General features: G+C 38.3%; 1 protein-coding gene across 4 annotated transcripts; it reads left to right on the forward strand.

The window, feature by feature from the left end:
- Window positions 1–144: 144 nt before the first annotated feature.
- Window positions 145–16,474, forward strand: Ranbp21 (exportin-5-like protein Ranbp21). Of its 4 annotated transcripts, XM_073085390.1 has the most exons (23): window positions 145–268; window positions 504–568; window positions 729–887; window positions 1,294–1,453; window positions 2,026–2,244; window positions 3,723–3,893; window positions 4,189–4,353; window positions 4,623–4,751; window positions 5,167–5,409; window positions 5,605–5,735; window positions 6,179–6,320; window positions 7,295–7,478; window positions 7,980–8,143; window positions 8,488–8,655; window positions 9,339–9,544; window positions 10,163–10,469; window positions 10,973–11,201; window positions 11,643–11,791; window positions 12,256–12,402; window positions 13,018–13,221; window positions 13,815–13,988; window positions 14,699–14,848; window positions 14,887–16,474. In XM_073085390.1, exons 3-22 carry the CDS (start codon window positions 748–750, stop codon window positions 14,843–14,845), a joined length of 3,579 nt encoding a protein of 1,192 aa, XP_072941491.1. In that variant the 5' UTR covers window positions 145–268; window positions 504–568; window positions 729–747; the 3' UTR covers window positions 14,846–14,848; window positions 14,887–16,474. The 4 variants fall into 4 exon arrangements, with proteins under 4 accessions (XP_072941491.1, XP_072941493.1, XP_072941490.1 ...); XM_073085392.1 differs by having other exon boundaries at window positions 715–887; window positions 14,699–16,474; XM_073085389.1 differs by having other exon boundaries at window positions 14,699–16,474.
- Window positions 16,475–16,486: the final 12 nt, after the last annotated feature.

Consider the following 16,486-nt stretch of genomic DNA (forward strand, 5'->3'; position numbering starts at 1 on the left):
CATACATTTTTGTAAAAGAAAAATCATAACACAGTAGGCATCTTAAGCAATAACAAAATTTATATCTGGCATTTTTGGATAAAAATATATGTATTAGCAAAAAATTAAACACATATTAGCAAAAGTTTTAAAAAATACTCATTTTGCGAATTTCAACGTCATGTCACTTTATGACAAAATTGCAAAACAATGCAATGTCGTTCGTAGAACAAGAAAAAAACGACGGTATCTATGGTTAATTTTCCGATTCATTGCTGTACGACACGAGGTATTTTTAATGTTTTGATTTTACTATTATAGTTTTTGGGGAAATAAATTTAATATTACCTAATAAATTCTATATTACAACAAATTGTATTTATAAATGATTGTTTCCAATATATTTTGACTTAAGTGTTCCATAGTAAAAGAAGTTTTGACCCGTTGTTACCGGGTACATGCCATAATGTTTATTTTATTTCGTGTTGTGATGTGTTAAAAAAAATAAAATAATTTTATTTTAGTGCCACAACATAACGAATATGAAGTAAAAAAAATCTATGGGGGATACAGTCACCAAAAAAAGAAGGTAAGTTAAATGTATACAATACAAGCGCAGCTGTATTTTTACAATTGTAGAGGTATAATTTTGATATGAAAGTAAATATACGATATAAGTTTAACTGCACTCTAATAATAATGTCTGGTTTAGTGGATTTTTACTTTATCTAATAGTAACATTTTTTTAGCAAAAGCTAGCTAACTGCAATGAATGTTGGAGTAGTTGGTGGTGATGTGGCGGGGGAGGTCGTCCTCATTGCTGATGAGCTCAGCCGAGCCGTGGAGCTGACCCTCAACCCCACAGTGGCTCAAGATGCCCGTAGCCAAGCATACAATGCTTGCGAGAGGTAACATGATTATTAAGAACAGTGCTGTACCATTACATTCATATTAAGTTATAATAATGGCACATGATTATTGTATATTATGTATTTTTGAATACATAGTAGAATCCTTAGTAATGAGGGAATTGCTCAATACAGTATTGTCTTAAGTTTTTCTCTCATAAAATTTGCAAGCTTTTCAAACTAGAACACATCTGTTTTACAAGAGGAATAAATAATGCAGCTGTGGGCCAATATTTTCATTGGGAATACTTCCATTATCTTTATCTGTTTTATCCTATTTAAAGTTGTCATGTTTGCTACTATTATATTTCTAGATTTTTTAATATGCTCTAATGACTGGATAATAATAGAATATCTTAACATACTACTCTAAATACCAATGATACATGTTCTAATGACTTTGCAGCTTCAAAGAGAATTCCCCATGGTGTGCTCAGGCTGGCCTACTGTTGGCCAGTGGTGCCCAGTACTCGCCAGTTGTCAAACACTTTGGGCTGCAGCTGATGGAGCACACTGTCAAGTACAGGTGGCCACAGATCACCCAGGCTGAGAAAATTTTTATTAAGGTATAACATTATGACATACTTAATTAAACATTTTAAGTTGTTTCTAATCAAATAATTAATTTTGGTTATTGATGTTATGCCCCACATTTCTCTACTAATCATTATCATGGACCACACTAAAAATGTTATGTGGCAAATATGTGAAATCCTGAAAAGACAAATCCATAACTTATTTTTATTATTGTTAGGTTAATCACATTATTTTTTTAATTCTCTTTGTTTATGTAATGAGTCACTACCATGATGCAATACTAAAAAATGTTTAAAAACAAAATGTGATGAAATGTATGTAATTATTAGTTAAAAATCAAGCTATATCTGAAATCCTTTGTCATATTATAATGCTTTGTAAAATAGTTATGGAATACTGTTACTTCAAAAATTTACTGGTATGCCCCAGTACAGATAATTACTATCGATTTATAAGACATGTATAATAAGACAACAATATTTTAGGTATGTATTGAATATTTATATGATATGTATATTGAAAATATTTCATAATCATTTACTTGTAATATAGATGATTGTGAAATATTAATGTTTTAATTAGTTTAATTCTTTTCACATAGGAAAATGCAATGAAACTCCTATATATGGGAGGTTGGGAAACTGGCCACCTTAACGATGCATTGGCACGGGTGATAGTAGAGATGATAAAGCGTGAGTGGCCCCAACAGTGGCCTACTCTGTTGGTGGAGCTCAGTGACGCCTGTGCAAGAGGACATTCCCACACACAGATTGTTCTTCATATATTCCTTAGATTAGTGGAAGATGTTGCTACATTACAGGTAAGTTGTATTACAATATTTTTCTCATCTTATAGCTGTTGCTAATAGAAAGGGTCACTGCATTGAAAAAATCGATCTCTAAAAGGTTAGTAGGTCTTTTAGTTTAATCACAATACTTAATCAGAGTTCTGAGAGCATTAAACATCTTATTATCTATAATAATATACAATACATATTTATCGACATTTGCATAAATGATGTAATGATATGATGCATTCATGTGTTTGAAATTTTTCTTTCTCATGTTTTCTTATATAACCCTGCTTATTTGATTTATTTTTTGGTTACATTATATCATGTGTCATTTTCACTTTATTAAATAAATCCAAAATTATAAAAGTATACAGAAGACAAAACCATTGGATATAGCTAGTTCATGGATAAATACACTGATAAATGTGGACCAATGGAGCCTTATTAATAATGTGAAGGATGTAGCCTTATCTTTAGAGACATGAGTTACTCATTCTTATTACATTGTCACATGTAATGCAAAGGTCAAGTTGCACTTTGTATTCTCACTCTATTGAAGGTCGCATTGTATTTAAGATGCGTTGATATGAAATTTATGCAGTATTAGCTATTTAGAAAGAAGTATTTTTTATGAAAATAATAAAATCAAATTTAAGTGAAAAACTAAATAAGCCACAATGCTTTGTTTTACCAAAAGGTTCATGAGATCCACTTTATTCCATGGCCATCCAGTGATCTCGAATAGGCGTATTTAACGTCGCCTACAAAAGCAATAGCTGAAGACTGTCCTGAATAATAGGTCTATCGCCGCTCTTTCATCGCATCGTAGATATTTTATGTAAAATATAAGGAATTGTGTTAAACACCGCGTCTTTTGTTTATAGCCCCTAACTAGGATCCGCTTGATCGAGAACATCGTCTTGACATTGCGCTCAAAATAACCGTTTCCTTATTCCTTCACAATTAACCTTGATCTGAAAATTCGCGTAACTCGGCAGTATCAGTAATATCAGCATCGCTTTATGTGTCTCGATTATATACCAAATTTTTAACAAACAGATTGGGATTAGGCATTTTTTTATATAATTAACTATGTTAATTTTATAAGGCCATTAAAATATGATAATGTTAAATATATTTAATATTTGATAACCCTTTAATATACTACCATATTATTGGATTAATTTAAATTTAAAGACTATGTTGACCGAATTAGGCAAACTTAGTACCGCTGACGCGATTTATAATTACTGACAAACTAAACCAACCCAAACTGACCAACTAAAATGGACAAATTATTTAGCTTTTATGTACTTCACTACACGGTTTTAACGGCGGCTTCTTCGACACATTTTTTCGGCTGTAGTTTTTTACGCTACCATGTTCTCACAGGAAGTTCTCACCTGATATGGCAGAGAAACTAATAAAAGACCATACAACTTACGCGGAATATTGACATTTATCAGTGTTTACTTTATTTATACTTACTGTAAACAAAATTTCAGACATTAGAGCAGCACCAGCGGCGGAAAGACATATATCAGGCCCTAACCGGCAACATGGCGGAGATCTTTGCATTCTTCATGCGTCTCATAGAACTGCATGTGCAGGAGTTTCGGGAGAAGACTGCCGCAGGCGACTACACTGCCGCCACCAGCAACGGCAGGGTTGTACAGGTAAACAAATTTATAGTGGACAAAAAATCATTACAAAAAATGGAGGAGGTCAAAAGAGAAGAAAATCAACGTATCTGGTAGGAATGAAGTAGGCCTTGGGCATTGAAATAAGTTAAACCTTGGAAAACCTCTACATATCAAGACTAATTTCGTTATAGTCATAAATAAATTTAGGGCCTATCTATATTTGCAGTGCATTACAAAATAATAAGCAATAAATCAATTGTTCCAAGTATAAAATTATTTAATATAAGTCATTAATATTCATATACCTATAAGACTTAATGATTTTTAGGTTGTTTTACTAACGCTGACTGGCTTTGTGGAGTGGGTGTCTACGAACCATGTTGTGACAAACAATGGGAGGCTACTACAGATATTGTGCATTTTGCTGCAAGACGACGCATTCCAGCTACCTGCCTCAGAGTGTTTGCTGCAAATAGTTAATAGGAAGGGCTCTGTAAGTAAATGCAAACACACTTTTGAATTTAAAATTCAAGCTTTTATATAAAATTAAATCAATGTAACAGTGAAAAAGAACATTTGTTATAATATGTACATTTGAAAAAAATTATGTCAATCAGATTTTATTCAAAGCTCATTAAGCATTCTGTGCCTCATAAACTTACGAGATTTTGACTTATTTTTTTAAATTCTTAAAAATATGTTTGTAAGTATGTATTTACAAAGTTGTATTTAATAATTTAGTGCGAATAATGTTTATTTCAGCTAAAAGAGCGAAAACCGCTTATGATATTATTTAGTGAAGACGCAATCTCATGCATCCACCGTGCAGCCGTCGCGAGTATTAACAAAGTGGATGAAAATCATTATTTGTTCCTAAAAAAACTCTCACAGGTCAGTTGAATATTTACGAATTACACTGTCAAATATATGTATTTATTGCCTACCATAATTAGCCTGCTCTAATGCCCGTAATAAAAATACTAGGTGTAATATTAATTTGTTTATATGGCACTAAGATGACCCAACCCTTTTTATCAAAAACATTTTTTATTTACCATTATGGAAAGTTATAATATTTTTGTCATTCTACTATAGTCTCAAAAAGTCCATAACTTGCGCTGCCTTAAAAAAAGCCATATTAATGCTGCTACATTCTAGTTTGAAAGTATGAGAAGTAAAAGTTACTTAACAATTTATATTATATTCATTTGAAACTTTTGAAATATACTGGTATACATTTATCCATTTCTATTGGGTCAGCTGCTCGTTAGGTACGTCACTATTTTAAAAAATCAGCTCTCCACAGGTCCTCGCGGGTCTCGCCCAGCAACTCATAATGCTGTGGAATAACACGCAGAACGTGGACGCCTGGATGCCCGTCCTCCTGGAGACCATGCTGCTCATGACGTCACACCCCTCCCTCACCATCGTGCAAATGGTGAACTCGATGTGGCTGGCGTTCCTCAAGCACGACCATATCTCGAAGCTGCCGCATGTGTTGGCAGTGGTGCCGAGGTGGTTACAAGTTGCTGCACCTAAAGTACTCAAGGTAAAATAACCTATATTACTTTTTGCTAACTCACCTTTTCTGTTTTTCTATGCTTGCAAATACACATTATATATTTTTTACTTGATTAAAAATAAATATAAAAAAATACCAAAACTATATCTTCTACGTTTTGGACACACATTGGCATTTATTGTGAAACATGATGGTCAATAAACCATTTTATCCATTTTGTAGGTGATGTACCCAATGTCGCGTGTGAGTAACGCTTCGGACGCGGCTTCCTATGCTTGTATCGATTATGATAGTGAGCAGGAATTTGCAATATTCTTCAGTAGGTGTAGGACTGAATTACTAGAAAGTTTTAGGTGAGTACAATGTAGGTTGTAATAATATTTATTCCTAGATTATTCATTGATCAATCATGTGATAAATCTTTAATATGTATTTGGAAAGTAAATATGCCAGATATCGAAAATTATACTGCTAGTCCACGTTACAAATTAATATCAAGTGCAGGCTATAATTATTATGGTTGTATTCGATCTAGATAGTGTTGAAAAATCTATCCATAGTGAATAATATATGCTAAAATCAATTTGTAATATATGCTAAAATCAATTTACTTTTGATAAGCTATATTACATAACAAAAAAAAAGTGTAAGAATCTGTTCGTACTATTTAACACTAACATGTGTACATTACATGTGTACTGTAATTAAAAGTAACGTTGATTAGGATCTCTTATGTGGTCAAGGCAATAATGTCTTATCTTGTGTCTGTTTCGTAATAAGTGTGTGTGGTGTGCAGGTACAGCATGAGCGCGGCGCCGCTGGTGACGTGGGCGTACGTGGCGCAGTGGGCGCACGCGGCGCTGGACAAGGCGGGCGCCGCGCCGCCGCAGCTCGACGCCGCGCACCCGCTGCACGTCGAGTGGGACGCGCTCGCGCAGGTACGCACGAGTCACTATCGGTGCTATGACACAAATGTATGCATTCATGCGAAAGCACGCACACACGCGCGCACCTACATATGTACGTATAGTATATACTTTTCTTACAGTTAGCATGCGAAACATATTAAAATTTGACATTTCACCAACAAGGTATAAACGGGTTTTTCTAAATATTTTATAAACACGCAGCAAAAATAGTTCGGAAGGTTTTAAATTAATATCACGTAAAAATATACAAATATTGCTTTCGAATTCATATATTACTATTGATGGATTTTCAAGGTATTTTCTGAACTTATAAAATAAGAAATGCCAGTTGCACTTAAAATAATTTGGAATCAATTAAAGTTTTCAATCATAAGAACATTAGTAAAGCTTATTAATGAACATGTTACATTAGAAAACAACATTTTGAAACCATATTATTTTAATTAATTAAAAATACTTGTGCTCTAATTAATACTAATACACGTTTTTGACATATCTATTACAATGTTAGAATATTTATTTATCATCGTTATCTTTGAATACATTTAATTTCTATGTAGAATAATATATTTCTGGACAATTTAGAGTTTAGAATTAAACCATGTTTAATAGAGATTACGTAACTTGTACCTACTATATGGACGTACGATAGACCCGAAATCTATACACCTGAGATTACTTTAAAAAGCAATTAATGTATATGAAGTGTATCAATCCACACTTGTCCAGCGTGGTGGACTGTTGCCTAAAATACCTCTCACTCTAAGAGGAAAACCGTTCTCTCAGAACATTGACGTCATCAACACATTACATCCCAATGCTGGGCACGGATCTCCTCTCAAAGTTTCGGCCATAATCAACGCCAATCCAATGGTCAAGTGCCAATTGACAGAATTCACATATTTCATTGCTATCTTACACTTCTGTGAAATATAGACAATGCATTATTCAGTTTGATATTAATGCAACATATGTGTGTGCAGGTGCTGGACGTGGTGCTGTCGCGGCTGCTGCAGGCGGAGCCGCGGCCGAGCGTGCCGGAAGGGCTGCGGCTGCTGCAGCGCTGCGTGGCCGCCGAGCCGCGCGCCACGCTGCTGCTCTCGCAGCTGCTCTCGCTCATCTCCGCGCTCTTCGTGTTCCTCAGCTGCGCGTACAGCCAGCTCGCAGGTCGGTGTGTACCTTAGCGAATTTACTTAGTACACTGCTTTTTTACAGATCAATTGTAACCACACAACTGCCACCCCTATTTTTACTTTACAATATGCAAAGCGAATTTCGAAGGTTTTAAGCTAATTAAAAATGATATAGGCACATAACATAAATATTAAGCAATGTTATATCTTAACTTTACATTTCATATGTAAAATACGTAAGTGAAATTATTTAATAAGTAAATAAATAAATAAATTCCAATCAATAAATTGACATAACATTGGTGAAAAGATATGTAGTAATTTTGTTCTTTAGAATAATATACTACGTTATTATAAGTTATTTTTATTTATATACAAATTATATTTAAGACTTATTCTTTTGACTTAATGTACCGGCTAAACACATATCCTTTGATAGTTTCACCATTTTATGCAAGTATTGCATACATCGATAAAGACGGTATCATGTGCTTTATATATATAGCTTATAAATGTTATTTTTTATGTCCTTTAGGTCCTGGAGTAGGCGTAGCGGGAGCGGACTTGTTGCCACGGGTGCTCGATAAGATATTTTCGGCGTTGGTGTACGAAGGCGTACCGCCCGAGGATCGACGCTCTAGAACTGTTAAGAATGTCCGGCGGCATGCGGCTGGCCTCCTCGTCAAATTAGGATCTAAGGTAAAAAACTGATGTTATGCTTATCGATTTGCTCGATTTTAAATTTATATAAACAAAATGTTGTTAGTTATCTTAAGGAATATTGAACAAGGTTGTTAAAAATTAAATAACTTATTGGCACATATTAGGGATATGTAATAATTAGATTAAACTACGAAAGGATTGTATATTACAAACAATAAAATATAGAAATAAAAAAAATATGTTAATGTATTGTTCAGTCCTACTGTAAAGTTTAAAATATGACAATGAAGAAAACTAGGCTGTTTTAAATTTGCGTACCCTTAAAATTTACTTATTTAATTATACCTAGGCTTATGTAAGTGTATATTCTGTGTCGTCAGTACCCGTTGCTGCTGTTGCCGGTGTTCGGGCGGCTGCACGACATGTGCCGCGCGGCGCTGGCGCGGCCCGACCTCAGCGCGCTGGAGAGCGTCACGCTGCAGGAAGCGCTGCTGCTCGTCTCCAACCACTTCTGCTGCTACGAGCGGCAGAGCGCGCTCGTTGCACAGGTACATATTAAGCATACACGTATTTATGCGGTTATATACATGTATAGTCCGCACCAAACTGCTAGTCCGCTCTGAATATAGAAATGAGTCGCGTCGCAACAGCAAATTGTAGATATTAGCGGGACGAAGACAGCACGTGGCTCCCCCGGCACCCATCTGCCGCGCGCTCTTGCCCGTGGGTACATGCACTTACTGTTGCTACTGAGTATATGCTTATAGTTGTATTCGACCTCATTGGCTCTCTGACACCTGTACGCAATAACTTTAGAGCGGATTAGCAGTTTGGTGCGGACTATACCTACGCAATAGTTGCTAGTGTACAATAATTTGAAAGTGTTGTATGACGCTATTGTTAATTTTATAAAATAATTTAATAGTTAAGTATTTCAGTAGTAGTAATCAGTTCTCTTATTACTATTATGGCTATAGTGTCTACTAACATAATCATTATCATTAGTATCATTTACTAACGACTCAGGCATTCCTGTAAGGTTAGTGAATATGATTTAATAAATAAATAAATGAATCTTACGGCTCGTGAAAGTGGTAAATGATGTTTAGTTCTTTTTGTTATCTTATTTATGTAATCTTTTTATACAGTGTATGATTCTAATAAAATAGAAATAAAATACTGTAACACAGGGCTATGTTTAGAGTGTTTTCACATAGTGTCGTGTGCGTAGGTGCTGGGCGACTGCAGCGAGCGGTGGGCGGCGCTGGCCCCGCACCTGTCGTCGGCGGGCGCGCTGGCGCGGCTGGTGGGGCTGCACGCGCCGCCGGGCGACGCGGCGGACGACGCGCCGGGCCGCGCGCGCCGCACGCTGCTGCACGCGCTCACGCTGCTGCTCGGCGTCGTCAAGCGCACCTGCGTGCCCGCTGACCCCGACAAGTCTGTATTTTTCCTTTTTTTTATTTAATACCTGAATAACCATTAAAAAAGTCTTCTGCATAACATTTTTACAAATCAACACCTTAAGGTGGTGGTAGACCCCTTTGTGGTTCGACTCCGGCGGCACCACCGCCACACCTATTTCTGCCTAATAATAGTTGTGTTCCGTTTTGAAGGGTTTGGTAAAGGAGACATACTTTTCCGAGGCGTTCCAGCTTAGTCCTCAGGGGTGGCGGCGCATCTGTGGTCGATCTCTGGTAGGAATATCTAATCCTATCTGGGGTTCATTACAGATGTCCATGGACGGCAGTAGCCACTTACCATCAGGTGAATTGCATGCTCGTCTGTTACTCCCATATTATTAAAAAAAAAATGTATGTCATAAACAGCTTATACATTTTGAGGTACATAAGTATAAATGTACATTTAAAAATACAAAATTTAATTATGCACGTTTAATTATGCAAAATGTATACACCTTGCACCTTAGTTATGTGCATAATTAAATTTTGCACATAAATAGAAATATAAATATTTATATTTATGTGCATAATTAAAAAAATACTTCCTTTTGTCAAGAAAACGTTCGAATAAACAATGAATGATTATAACGTTCAGGGCCGCGCGCGGCGGGTTCAGCGCGGGCGTGACCGCGTCCGGCAACCCCGTGTGGCGCAACCCGTGCGGCGCGCACGTGCTGCCGCTGTTCCCGCACGCGCTGGCGCTGGGCCGCGCGCTGCACGAGCTGCACGCGCCCGCGGCGGCCGCGCTGCGCCACCCCGCGCACGCGCGCGCGCTGCTGCCCTCGCCCGCGGAGCGCCGCAACCTGCTCGGCCTGCGCGACCTCGACGCGCCCGCGCACCAACACAACCAGCCGCTGCCCGCTGAGCGCATGCAGAACTTCCTGCTCACGCTGCACGATAATGTCAGTACTGTATTATTGCACTTAAAATACTTTCTTTACAATTTACGATACTAAAATTATGTTGTATTTTTATTTTTATATTAGTGGTATTTTTATTAGAACGATAGAAATATTAAGAAAATATAATATAGTTTAAATGTAAGCATAAGGCAATCTCATTGCTTTTGTGTTGACTTTGTTGTTTTGTGGTTATTAAAATATAACTAATGAAATAAATAGATGAATCGTATATATATTTAATAACGGCTATTGGATGCCTAAATCTAAAAATATAATGTATAGCTAAAATTCTGAAAGACTGCTTAAAGTTGCAAAGTCGAATTCGATAAATAATTAGAATTGAAAAATGTAATTAAAAAAACTATGCCTGCCGGAAATCGAATCACTTCATTTTTAAGTGAAAATCACGCCTATATTATTGTTCGACTTTTATTCTAAATGAAAATATTGTTTGTTGCGCGATGTAAAACTTGATAAGATAGAATTGGTTTCGCTCGCACCAGGTGTGTCAGCTAGTGGGCGCGGCGGCGGCGTCGCTCGGGCGCGAGCTGTACGGCGCGGGCGAGCTGGCGCGCGCGGTGGCGGGCGCGCTGCTGGCGGCGCCGGAGCGGCTGCCCGACCACTGGCTGCGCCGCGTGCTGCGCGCCGCGCTGCGCCCGCTGCTGCAGCACTGCCCGCCCGCGCACTACCGCACCGTCGCGCTGCCGCTGCTGCAACACCTCGCGCCGCTCAGTCAGTGATATTGCGTTTTATATCGATGTTGTAACTAGATTTAACTTTTACATGGGTACCATACAAGTACCCATGACTACCCTTCAAATGACAGACACTATTTCTCATATAAATTAGTTAGCCATCGATGAATAAAATCATTAATCATTAGTTTATGTCTAATGTCTAACTTCTGCTTTAAAATACCATACTAAACAAAAGTAGGAATTGAAAATGGAAAACATCTAAACATTATTGTTGTATAGTCCGCGTAAAACTGCTAGTCCGCTCTAAATAAAGAAATGAATCGCATTGCCATGGCAAATGTATGACTACACCTGCTCGCAACAACTTCAGAGCGGACTAGCAGTTGGCGCGGACTATAACAAAATAAAACACCAATGGCGTAATGCATTTATCAAATCAAACAAATATCTATTATCATTTTTATGTCATTTTCAGTGTTGGTACATTTATCACAAAGATGGGATTACGTAACTTCTTTATATGAATCCGGGAAGCTTGAGGAAGAAGCAGGCAGTGAATCACAGGAGGTTCTAGAAGACATGCTTGTAAGACATCTTACCAGGGAACACTTGGAGTTGATCAAGGTAAACTTTAATTATTATTTATAATAATGTTCTTTATGTTACCAAAAAATATTCTTATAATTCGTATTTTCATATAGAGCATACTTTCTTTCATGTATCGAATAGAAATAACTTAATCTAATATTCTAAAGTTCATAAACATTGCAAAGTAATAGAGAACGCTGTTGCTGCTACTAATACCGCGCCAACACACCACGGGGAAGGAGAACCCACTACCGCCGCACGAGCACTCGGATTTTGACCGCCTAGTCTCCATTACGTTTCTACATTATTTTTATTATTTTATGTACCAATAGTTTGGAATTATAATGTTTACCGCAACATTTTTTTTTTTATGTTCCCGTAATGAATATAAATTGACGACGATAGGACCTTTTGCCTAGGAGCGGCAACAAACGCACCCTCCCAAAATCCTATAAATCATTAGTTTTCATGGTCCCATTGTACTAATGTTTAATTGTCAGGTGTGCCTGGTGGAGGGCAGCGTTCCGCTGGAGTCGTGCGACATGGAGGAGGAGAGCGCGGCGCCGGCGCGCACGCCCGAGACCGCCTCCGAGCTGGGCGCGCTCGTGCTGGCCGACCCCGTCGCCGGGCCGGCCGTGCTGCACACCGTACGTAACAGTACCTGCAGCTATACACACACTTGCAGGTATAGTCCGCGCCAAACTGCTAGCCCGCTCTGAAGTTGTTGCGCACAACTACAAAAATATATTCTACAGCAACGTAAGGGCATATGAACGCAGCTATGGATCCATGGGCGAGACCGGGCAGCGGACGGGTGCCTGAATGTCCTGCGCTGCGCTAATATCTACAATCTGCTATTCGACGCGATTCAATTTTATATTCACAGCGGACTAGCACTTTGGCGCGGACTATATCGTGCCGTATATCTTCATTGTAAATGAGAAACAAAGAGAAATAGTACAACCGTATTGTTAGCACTTAAGAATTTTGATAGGATTGTGCTGACTAATGACAGTTTCGATTTAGGTCAAGTTACGATCAAAAACGTCACCGGCAATCATCAACGGCAAAAAACCGGTGGAACCTTTCAGCTCAACTGAAATATACGTTCGTGAACTTTCGGTTTACTGGGTTTCGGGGTAATTGGTCTAAAATGTACACCTGGAGTAGATTATTACGCGTGTTAGATCGGCGCAATCACTATTCTGCCATGCAGACCGCGATAGGGATGAACTAATATAAATGATCAATACATTATCCAGATCCTGCGCGCGTTGACGTGGAACGACTCGCCGTCGTCGCTGCGGGCGAGCGCGCTGGCGCTGCCGGCGCTGCGCGCGGCGCTGGCGGGCGGCGCGCTGGGCGCGGGCGAGGCGTGCGGCGCGCTGGCCGCCGTGCTGCAGGCGCTGCGCGCGCACGGCCAGCACGACGCCAACCAGGCCGCGCTGCTCGCGCTCGCCGTGCAGGTGCGTCGCACACACACATTCTTATAAATGTATAACGTAGCGTGCATACGTGGTATGAATTGTACACAAATGCGCTTGTACGGTGCAACCGTCCAAAAATATAGTTATAAGCAAAAATATTGTCACGCAACCACGCGGTAATAGACATCAGTTCGCTATAGGCAAGCACAAGTGCCGCGCGTGCTCAATTATCATTATCAATCATTATCATTTTACATAAAGATCGTCAATAAATTCCTATTTCAACAATTATCAGTTTTATCATTTCTAAGGGAGTCAGAACCCTTACAGCGCTATAGCTGGAAAATTAGCTTTATTTGTGAAATGGTTACTACTGCTGCTTTTCACAATAATAACCAACTAATGAACTTGTACATACTGCATGAACATTCTTAGTTGGCAAGTATGCATTTGCAAGTATTGTTACTTATTGTCAAATTTCGATCTTCAGTTAGCAAAAATTGTATAAATTATACATGAAACATTACCTTGAAGCATTTTTTCTCTTTTATTTTATAAGGAAAATAGTTATATTTTCCTTTTTTTATAACTTTAGTTACACTCGTTATCATATTAACGCGATCTCAATACAGACGTACGAGACACTACGGCCGTCGTTCCCCGGCGTGGCGGCCGTGCTGCGCGCCATCCCCGACGTGGACGCGCACGACCTGCACCGCCTCGACGAGAAGCTGGCGCACCCCAACGGCAAGCCCGCCAAGATCGACAAGAGCAAGCGCGACCTCTTCAAGAAGATCACATCACGGGTACACTTACAACATTTTTTTATAATATAGGAGTAGTAGACGAGCATGCAATCCACCTGATGGTAAGTGGCTACTGCCGCTCATGGACAACTGTAATCAACCCCAGATAGGATTAGATATTCCTATCTGAGGTCGGCCACAGATGTGCCGCTACCCCTGAAGACTAAGCTGGAACCTCAGAAAAGTATGTCTCCCTTACCACATTCTTCAAAACGGAACACAGTAGCGCCTAAGGCTGCTGTTATTAGGCAGAAATAGGTGTGGTGGTGGTGCCGCCAGAGTCGAACCATAAAGGGTTCCACTACCTTCAAAATATACTACGTCACAAAACTTTCATGTATAAAAATTCCGCTTTCAATGTTGGAGTGGAGTCCGTAACACAAAAGAAATAGTCGATAAATTAATTTGAAATAATTACACAACGTTACATTTCTATGTAACATTTTAACAACTAAGTGTGGCCGGGTTTAGGTGGTTAAATTGAATGTATTAATTTTGTCTACCCTGTATCCAGTTACAAATTGATGATCACAATATTTTTGGCTAAATCTGGAGGCACGGCAGTGCCTCCGCCAAGTCGTTAACATTAAAATTTGATCCTATCGCGAACTGTACCTAGCGTCACTTTATTTAATATTGCGCGAATACTGCTGATGTGCAGTTTAACCATCGTTGTCAATATTTATTGTAAAATAAAATTTGATTAACAGCTAATCGGACGCAACGTGGGTCAGCTGTTCAAGAAGGAGGTATACATCATGGACCTGCCGGCGATGCGCGCGGTGCGCGACCGGCCCCGCCCGCCCGAGACGACCGAGGTGGCCGACCTCGCCGCCCTGTTCACGCCGCCCTCGTAGCGGCGCCGCCCTACGCGCGCCTCGCCGCCCAACGCACGCGACGCCGCCCTACGCGTCCTCGAGCTAACTCCGCCGCCCGCCTAAGCTGTATAAACTTTCGCTGTGGATACTATTGTTTACTGCTATATAGTGTACAATGATGCCATACGTCAGCGAACAAACGAATATGTGGCGCCTGTGCAAATGTATTCGACGGTAAACATTTCCACACGCACAAACACTTTCCACTGTTGACAGGACAATATTATATGGTAAAGCGTCAATGCTTACTCAAGTTGTTGTCCTTCATTACGTTAAATACATACATTAAATACATAAATATACATTGACTGAAGATGAATTATGTCAGATCGACAATTTAATTCATGATGATTGACTGCCATTTTCAAAAAATAGTTCGATATTTTTATTGAAATATGTAGTCTTACATAATATTTCATTTACAAGAAATGTGAAGAAAATATTAAAGTGTATCATATTAAGGTGACAGGCGTTGCTTTAAAATATGTTTGAAATCATTTCAATTGTCTCTTTATTTTTATCTGGTTTTATAATCATAGTCATATCATAGCGTTTGCTTAACAATGTCGATGCGGAAGTTTTTAATTATACAAATAACGAAGGTTACACTGTAGCGTGGGCACAGTTAACTACACAACTGCGATAAAAGGTCTGATCGAATATGAAATTCTTATAGCACGTTATTGTTACAGATACGCTGTAATACCAACTGCTTTTACTTTTAAAGATTTTTATGTTATAAATGACTTACCATTCATTTATGTACGTAGTAGTGCGCTTTTCTGAGGATAGAAAAGTCATTTTAATTATTTATTTTAAACATAGTTTTAAATGTTTCGCACATAACTATATTATAAGCTACCAAATTTACAGCTTGTTGCTTTAGCATACGGTTCATCTAAGTTATAGTTATTGTCATAACGCTCTGGTAATTTGTATCTGAAATATTGTCTCAGAAAAATCGCATTTGTGTAGTTTTCTGTAAATGAAATTTACAATAATGTTAGTACTGCTTCGTTGACGGGCGGTGTTTTGATAGTGATTGCAAGCGATCGCGTACGAAATGTATTGGACAATAAAATTCCCCCAATAAATATGACTCTGAACTTTCACTTTTGTATATTAAGTCTGCCGATGCTGAAAATGAATTCGATCGGCATAATGAGCCATATTAATACTACTATGATATTAAATTAACGTATACATGTAAATAATGTTGACGTTTTACTATATTTAGTGTATGTATGTGTCGTGTAAGTATGAGTTATATAAATACGCCCAATAGATAAATTTATGTAGTTTAGAATCTAAAATAAAAAGGCCTATAGCGGATGGAATTGAAACACAATGTTGTATGTATTATATAAAGTTCTACAATACATTTTAAAGGATATCAGTGTTATAAGTTATTCTGTAAATATAAAATGTGCTACCTAGATATACGTCTTGCCTTTCTTTGTACAAAAACACATAGTATGTTATTCTAATAAAGATCGCTTGCAATTATTATCTATGTAAAAGGCACAAGCCATATCCTACTCGCGATGTTAAACATTCTATTGTGAATATTAACCGTTTATATGTTATTTAATTATACATTAAAAAATACACTGTATTTGA

Source organism: Epargyreus clarus, unplaced genomic scaffold (assembly GCF_041222505.1).
Source record: "Epargyreus clarus isolate Ecla_fem2 unplaced genomic scaffold, WU_Ecla_fem_2.2 ptg000023l, whole genome shotgun sequence".
Taxonomy (NCBI): Eukaryota; Metazoa; Arthropoda; class Insecta; order Lepidoptera; family Hesperiidae; genus Epargyreus; species Epargyreus clarus.

Bases quoted from the DNA above. Each gene is read 5' to 3' on its own strand.
- Ranbp21 (XM_073085392.1), top strand. From the start codon at position 748: ATGAATGTTGGAGTAGTTGGTGGTGATGTGGCGGGGGAGGTCGTCCTC. The intron at 1,454-2,025 runs GTATAACATTAT...CTTTTCACATAG, and splicing joins CTGAGAAAATTTTTATTAAG to GAAAATGCAATGAAACTCCT. The intron at 13,989-14,698 runs GTACACTTACAA...TTTGATTAACAG, and splicing joins TCAAGAAGATCACATCACGG to CTAATCGGACGCAACGTGGG.